Raw genomic sequence first — 8,494 nt, 5'->3', positions numbered from 1 at the left:
AATTGGGCACTTGTTTAAGGATTTGTTGTTGGGGGATTTACTTTTTTGTGTTCTAAGTATATTTTTAGATATGAGACTCTTTTCTGTTGTATGGCTAGTGAAGATCTTCTCCCAATCTGTGGGCTTCTATTGATCTTGCTTGCTATGTCCTTTGCCATACAGAAGCTCTGCAGTTTCATGCAATTCCATTTGTCCAACCTTTCCTTAATTTGTTGTGTTTCTGGGTCTAGTATATGTATAGGACAAGAAGAAGAGGTCAAAAGCTAACCTGATGCTAAGTGAAATGAACCCCAAGATAGGGACACAAGAGATTTTATCTTTCTTGTTGTTCTTTTTAATGTACTTATAAAGCACTATGTGATTTTTTTTGTTTCTTTGTATGTTCTTCCCCCATGGTACAACCTCTGTTGTCACTGTATTTGATTCCAGTGTCCTGCATCTTGTATATACATTTTTCTAATTTGGGGAGGGGAAGGGAAATAACAAAATACTGAAATAAGGATACAGACTGATCTATTGTAACAATGAGATGTACAAGACAGTATGTTGAAATCGAACTTTACAATTTTGCGGGGTGGGGGAGGAGGGGGAGGGGAGTTGGAGAGGTGGGAAGGAAAGGAATGGTAGGGAAAAAACAAAGGAGGAGGTAACAATGCTGGACAAGAATGGACTCATTACCTCGCTTATGCAATTGTAACCCCTCTATACAGTATCTTTACAGTAAAAAAATATAAAAAAACAATCTAGTAGTGCATGCCTGGCATCCCCATATTTGAGAAGCTGCAGCAAGAGGATTGTGGGGTCTAGCTTGCATAGTGAAACCCTGTCTCAAAAAATAAAAGACTAGGGCTGGGAAGGTGACTCAGTGGTAGAGTGTTTGCCTTGCATGCATGAGGCTCTGAGTTCAATTCCTCATCGCCACATAAGCAGAAATGGCCGAAAGTGGTACTGTGGCTCAAATGGTAGAGTGCTAGCTTTGAGCTGAAGAGCTGAGGGACAGTACACAGGCCCAGAGTTCAAGCCCCACAACCAACAAAATATATATATATATAAAACAAAAGTAAAAGAATAAAAAAGGGGTTATAGCAACATTTGTCATATATAATTTGCCTTAAATTCACATGGAATTGGAGTGACATTTGTGGTAGCTAATGGTTTGACCCAAAGGAAAATTAAAGTTCTCATATCTTTATGGAGGAGGTAACTTTGTAACTTGGAGCCAAGGAACATTAGGCTCTTATTCTTAAAGGAGATAGGGGTTCTATCTTCCTTTATGATTACATATAAAGGGATGGTTTTTAAGTCCTAATGAAGGTATCACACTGTGTTGCAAGCTGGCAGAGACTTACTTAGCCTTAAAAATATTTTTATACATTAAAGGCACAGAGAATTTACAATGAGAAGTAGTGTTATCCAGCTTTTCTTTACCTTAACAAAATAAACAAGACAAATAGCTCATCAGAACAAACATTTATTTTGGCTCAGAGTGTCAGAACTTTCAGTTTGTGGTTGTTTGGCCCTGTTGCTGTGGGCCTGTAACTTAATAATCACCATAGTACTTAATAAAGGGAAACATGGCAGAAGATGCCTGCTCACCTCATGGCATCAAAGAAGCAAGAAAGAGAGTCAAGAAGGTGCTAGGATACCAGTATCTCCTTGAAGAGTTGGTGCTTGGTGACTTAAGTCTCACAAGGCCCCACTTCCAGTGCCACTACAGGCTGAGGACCAAGCTTTTGATAAAGGGGCATTGGGGAACATGTAAAATTAAAAAACAATACAACTGTCACAAAATACAGTTACATCCCCCACTTTTTTAAAATTGACAAGTCATGGACCCTCAGTATCCACCAGGAATTTGTTCCAGCACCTCTGCGGATATTATGCTCTCAGAATGCTCAAGCCATAATCCATTGCTTATGGAACGGCCTTTTTTGTTTTTCTTTAGTCCTTAGTGGCTCCAGTCAATGTGAGGAGTTCTCCTCTAAGTTATTCTTTTTTTTTTCTTTGTCGGTCATGGGGCTTGAACTCTGGGCTTGGGCGCTGTCCCTTCACTCTTCAGCTCAAGGCCAGTGCTCTACTGCTGGCCACTTCTGGTTTTTAGTGGTTTATTGGAGATAAGAGTCTCACAGACTTTTCTGCCCTGGCTGGTTTTGAACCATGATCCTCAGATCTCAGCTTCCTCAGTAGCTGAGATTACAGACCCCCGGCCTCTAAGTTATTCTTATGGTACCATATTTAGAAAATAGCATCAGCGGTGGTGTTTATTCATTCATTGAACACGTTTGTTGAGGGCTCACTATTATGCTAGATATGGTGAAAAGGAATAGTAAATTTAAAAGACAGTCCTTCTATTTCCTCCAAACACTGTACTAATACCTACTATATACTGACAATATAAACATCTGATTATCATATTCTCTGTGTATTATGTATTGCATACAGTAGGAGCTGAAAGAACTGACAAGTGAGAGATGCCATAGATTGTTTTAAAAGATACTTACCATCTGGGCTTACTGAAGGACAGATCCCTACAGCTGATTGTATGCAGCTATTATTTAATACTGTGGCTTGACCTTCACTTACATTTCTCATGAAGGCAATGGCATGCTTATGATCTAACTTTTGATGAATTCAAATTTTAAAGGCATAATATCCCAAATAAGTACTAACCAAACCTTATCTTGCTTAGCTGCCAAAATCAGAGAAGATCCAGAACGTTCAGGGTGGTCTGGCTATAGACTATAATTTTACTTATATTTTATATTTTACCTTACTAAGTGAACATACTCTTTTCACATTCGATATATACCTTTTCCTTCTATCTATCTTTCTTTTATTTCTTTCTGTCTCCCCAGAATACATTTATTTTATTTATTTTATTTTTTGGTCGGTCGTGAGTGAGTCTGAACTCTGGGCTTGGGCGCTGTCCCTATGCTCTTCAGTTCAAGGCGAGCGCTCTACTGCTTGAGCCACAGCGCCACTTCCGGTTTTCTGGTGGTTTATTGGAGATAAGCGTCTCACGGACTTTTCTGCCCGGGCTGGCTTTGGACGAGGATCCCCAGATCTCAGCCTCCTGAGTAGCTAGGATTACAGGTGAGAACCCGCTAGCGTACACTTTTTGGCAGGTCCCGGCCCCTCTTCCCCATCCCGCCCAGATCTCAAGTAAAAGACAAGTCCTTTAAGTGGACTCACGCATTTCCAACCCCTGTTCTTCAAGGGTGAATTGTTTAGGCGTCTGCTTTGGCTTTTGTAGGTGCTTATTCGTTCGTCAGAGAGAAAAGCAAAGGGTGGACGGTCTGAGCCACAACTCGGCAATAGGCGGCGTTGTGTCCTTCCAAATCTCGAGGTCTGGGAGGGACGGCTAACCCCCCCCCCCCACACACACACACGGAGGAGAAGCGAGGCCACGTTTAAATCCGAGATGTTATCCGGGCACTAGGAGATGCTCTACTACATGGATTTAAGGCAAACATGAATTACTGCAAAGAGGCACTAACCCTCGGTGGACGGCGCGCGTCACGTGTTCCTGCAATCTGGCAACTTAATAAGGCATCAAAGTGTCCCCACTCACAAGGACACCATTCCCACCCGCCCTCACAAGGACACCTTTCCCACCGCCCTCTAGCACTTGGGGCCCAGGGCGCCCGGGGGGAGCCGGCAGCAGTGGCTGGGCGGGGCCCGGGGCGGGCGGAGGGCGCGTAGCCTCCCCGCCCCGTCCGCCTCCGAGAACTCTGTCCTTTCTGTCCCGCCTCCGGGCCTTGCAGCTTCGGCGGGCGACATGGCGCTGCGCGGCCTGGTCCTCTGTGCGCGGGTGTCCCAGCTGTCTTGGGGCCTTAGTCCACAGCGGGTAAGGCGGCTGGAGAGGTTGGGGGCCCGGCCGGGGCCCATGGTGCCAGGACCAAGGGGCTGGACGCAGAGCTCAGGGGTTGAAGAGCGGGTGGGACGTCCCGGGCGTGGAGAGCTGGGCTGGGACCCTAACTTCATCATTAGGGGAGAGATGGGGGCTCGGGCGCTGGGAGATTGAAGAGATCCAACTAGGAGGGGCGAGGCCCACGTGGGGAGCGAGGACAGCTGGCGTCTGTGCTGTGTAGGAGATAGGTGCTTTTCTAAGTTTCTTGTTACCCGCCTTCTCCCCCCTCCTCCAACTTTCAAAGTTGTGTGTGAATCGGTGGAAAGATAGGGAAAGAACAGGGAACAAAGGACAGGTCACAACTACTGCCTTGAAGACCAAGGGCTGGGCTGTGTGAACAGCTTTGTGGGTGAACGTGGGTCTTAACTGAAATCTTTTTTTTTTTTTTAAATGAGGATCTACCTATGTGTTCGTGTCATTAATTCAAACTTCAGACTTAAAAATATAGAGATCTGTCTCCAATAGACATTTTGAATAAACAAGAGGATTTTAATCCTAGACATAAAGTCACAGGCTGGAGGGCCCCACAAAGTTATTCTGGAATGAAGTTCATTGGCACTTTGCCCACTTGTAGCTATTGACAAACGCTTATTGGCAGCAGTCAAAAGCTGGTCTTAAGGTCGAAGTGGGAAGTTCTGTAGTTGTTTGGAAAAAAAAAATGTGTTCCAGAAGGAGCAGGTCATTTCTTCGGGTTGGGTCTGTGGTACAGTTCTCACAGCATGCATTTCTCCCTGCCCCTCAACTCCATCTCAGTGGATATGACACTATAGGATTCCATTTGTATAATGAATTTTCACAAAACAAATCCACATAAAAAGGAAACAAAACAGAACAAAAACAAAACCTAAGGGGTGAGCTGAGTGTCTCAGCTACTCTGGAGGTGGAGATGAGAGTGCAGGAAATCTGTTTGAGGTTAGCCCTGGCACAGCCAGATCTCACCTCAACCTACACATAGGTGGGAGGATCGTCCAAGGTCAGGCCCCAGCAAAAAGGGAAGACCTTATCTGAAAAATAACCAAAGCAAAAATAAAAATATCTGGAAACATGGCTCACATGGCTGCCTGTCTAACAAGGGAAAGGCTTTGAGTTCTAAACCTCTCTGCCTGGTCTCAGGGAAGGAGGCTTCCTGGAATTTATCCTAGAACTGGCTTTTGAATCAGGAGTTGGATTTTATAGGTCCTTAAGTGTAGTCTAGACCTAAAGGATGGTATGTGTGTAGAAGTTAAAAAGCTTTGTTTTCTTTAACTGATTTGGTGTTATAGAGTATATGACATACTAGAGCATGTTTCCATAGTTAGATTTTTTTAAATGGCCACTTACTGTGTGCTATGTACTCAGGATGTGTATGTGAGAAGAAAAAACTGATTTTTGCTTATAGCCCGATGACATCACAGGTCTTTTGATTTTGTGTGTGTATGTGACTTAAAACACAAAGCTCCTGGCCTTCCTGGTGGGCCCTGTGGTGGCTCCTGATCTTTCCTGGAAGATGGCTGTGGTGTCTGGTGGGGTCTGAGCCCTCAGTCCTGTCGAGATGCTTCAAAGCTTTATGAAAAATGTCTGGGTCCCCCTGAAACTACTACACTCAGGTTTACCAGGAGATCTGGGTAGGGATGGGGTTGATGGGCTTCATCGTGTATAAGATCAGGAGTTCTGATAAAAGAAGTAAGGCTTTAAAAAGTTCCACATCTGCACCTTCTCACGGCCATCATTAGCCAGCTCCTTTGAATGCACGAGGCGACACGCTAGTCTGCCTGCACGTTTAAGCAAGCTTTGCTAGATAGGAACATGGAACGTCACTGTATATATACTTGTAGGAGCACCACTTCTTATGTGGCATGAATAAAATGTGTCTGTGAGATGCAAGAAACAAACAAACAAAAACAAAGCACCTTGTTTTTAGTCTGTAAAATGAATCCCAAGAATTAATTTTTTTTTTTGGCCAGTCATGGGTTTGAACTCTGGGCCTGGGCCTTGTCCCTGAGTGCTCAAAGTTAATGCTTTACCATTTGAGCCTCAGCAAGAATCTCATGGACTTTCCTGTCAAGCCTGGCTTCTTAACCACAATCTTCAGATCTCAGTTTTCTGAATAGCTCGGATCACAGGTGTGAGCCACCAGCACCTGCTCCTAAGTATCACTTTTTTTTTCTTTTTTTTTGTTTGTCATGGGGCCTGAACTCTGGGCCTGGGTGTTGACCCTCAGCTCTTCAGCTTAAGGCTAGTTCTCTACCACTTGAGCCACAGTACTACTTCAGTCTTTTTCTGCTTATGTGGTGCTGAGAAATCGAACCCAGGACCTCATGCATGCAAGGTAAGTGCTCTACCACTGAGCCACCTTCTCAGCCCAGTATCACTTTTTGTTTTAAAGGACTTGTTCTTACAGCCAACTGGGTCTGTTATCTGGACATTGCCTCAATTTGGCAGCTTTGGCTTCTTAGGAAGAGTTTGGAACATTTTTCTCTGGGAACAGCTAGTTCCCAAGAGGCCGTTTGTCTAAGCCCTAATCCTCCTCAATGAGAGTAGATAGACTCTAAGTTTCTTAGTGAGTTCAACCATCTCTGTTGCAACAAGGTGGCAGAAAGAAGGTTTGAGTTCCTTAACCAAGCTCCCCATCAGGACTGGGGAAGAAACAAGCACTGCCCCTTTAGGGATTGTTTGGTTTTCTAGGGGTATTTTTGGTATATGTTTAAGCTGTTATCAGAAGATGAATAGGAGTTACCAAAGCTTAAGTAAGCTCTAGGTGGGGGAGTGGCCTGTGGGAAGGCCCAGACTTGAGGTTTTTGGTAGTGAGAAAGCATGAGACAGGTTATTGAACAGACTAGGGGTCCCATGAAGATATTAAAGCTTTATCTTGAGGTAGAGGAGTGGGGTCAAAGTGGAAGTAAGTGGCAGACCTTCGATGATCCTTTTTCCATATGAGAAGTGAGGTGATTCTAACAAAAGTAGTATTGGTTTGGAGAGACTTTAAGTAGAATGATATTTAGGAGGTAACAGAAATCTTGGTGGATGGTTGAAGACAGAGGTTGGGAGAAGGAAAGACTGACCTGTGCTGAGTTGATACAGTGCCATGAAAATTATGAACAGGAGTTAGGTGTGATGACAGACCTGTCATCATAGCTACTGGAAGGCAAAGAAAGGATGATCACCATTAAGTTGGGGCAAAGTCGGAGACCCTATCTGAAAAGTCCTACCTTGAGAGCTATGTAGGAGGTTTGGGGTGAGCAGAGACTGGAGGCTGGAGACCAGAGGAGATCCTCAGGATCTGTGAATGTTGTGAGATAACAGACCTTTGAAATCAGTGGATCCAAAGGGAAAGACACTGTGTCATAAAAGGAGCGCTGAAACTGTAAGCCCTCATAATCACTCACATCATGAAATGCTGCTGCCATTTACCATTTGCCCTGATTTTTGCTTCGTGTTTCAAAATGAATTACCTTAGGTATTGCCATATGTATATTTTACACAAGGTACTTCTAACAAAGAGCTCCTTATCCTCACTATGGGCTTCCTGTCTAGCAGTCATTTCATCGACAGTATCTTTCTCTTATTCACCACTTCTATGTACTGAGCATGTGTGTACAGGCTAATTTACATGATAGTTTTATGTGTAGAATATGCTTTCCCCCCTCTTTATTTCTGCCACCCTCATCAGCTCTCATTTAGAGTAACGCCTTCTATTTGAAGTGTCTGTCACTCTTATGGTCTTGATCTTTTCAATGCACCAGAGATCTGTTTATACATTTTTAGTGAAAAAGGTCAAAGTTTTATAAGGTTGGGCTTCACTGAAGAAGAAGTATATGGAACTGGTCAATATTTTCCCAGTGATAATTCATTATATCCTCACTTTCAGGACCTTCCAAGTAACTTAGTTTGCCAATTTCCCACCACTTCTGTTGATAGCATTGAGGTTTAAGCCGTCATCTCTGTATGGCCTGATCTGCAAGTGCCACATTGTCTCCCTGTCTCTAGCTCTACTCCTCACATTCTGTTCTCAACACAGAATCCAGAATAATCCTCTAAGGCAAATCCTGCTGAACTTCTGCCACCGGCGCCCAGTGCAAATGTTTCTTACTATGCATGTGTCTACATTGTGGCTGACGTTGGACTTCACGATCTAGTCCTCTTTGTCTTGTTGACTTCTCCTTCCCTCTTACTTCAGCCATACCACCTTCTTGCCATTTTTCCACTAGGCCCATTTTCTTCTTAGAGCTTCAATTCATATTCCTCCCTTCCTGGGAACTGTGATTCATCCTTCACCTCTTTCAGTATTTTGCTGAAGGTATCACTGCCAGAGAGGCTTTCTCTGACCACCTATTTAATGTAGAAGTGTTCTATCCTTTTTGTTCTCCATGTTTTTTTTTTTTCTCTTTTACTTGCGGCACATACCAGCTTTTAATATACTGTAAATTTCACTTATTTGTTCCTTGTCTTTCCAGATAGAATCTTCCTGAGGGTGTAGTTATCTGTTTTGTTCAAAGCTATATTGCCATTGCCTGAAATAGTGCTCAAGACACAGCAGATGCACAGTAAAAAGTTGAAATAAATAAAGGAAGGAACTCTGTACCTAATTATAATATCGTGTTTTCC

General features: G+C 43.6%; 1 protein-coding gene and 1 pseudogene across 1 annotated transcript in view; both read left to right on the top strand.

The window, feature by feature from the left end:
- The first annotated feature begins 3,738 nt into the window (after positions 1 to 3,738).
- Decr1 (2,4-dienoyl-CoA reductase 1) overlaps positions 3,739 to 8,494 on the top strand; it is a 33,551-nt gene continuing 28,795 nt past the window's right edge. The window contains exon 1 of the mRNA XM_042673184.1: positions 3,739 to 3,847. Within this exon, the coding sequence (XP_042529118.1) occupies positions 3,779 to 3,847 (69 nt within the window). The 5' untranslated portion in view covers positions 3,739 to 3,778. The remainder of the gene's footprint in view (positions 3,848 to 8,494) is intronic.
- LOC122102456 lies at positions 5,411 to 5,767 on the top strand (annotated as a pseudogene).

Source organism: Dipodomys spectabilis, unplaced genomic scaffold (assembly GCF_019054845.1).
Source record: "Dipodomys spectabilis isolate Male_0828 unplaced genomic scaffold, ASM1905484v1 ptg000783l, whole genome shotgun sequence".
Classification (NCBI taxonomy): domain Eukaryota; kingdom Metazoa; phylum Chordata; class Mammalia; order Rodentia; family Heteromyidae; genus Dipodomys; species Dipodomys spectabilis.
Note: the sequence above shows the minus strand (reverse complement) of the source record. Positions and strands in the feature narration are given on the sequence as shown.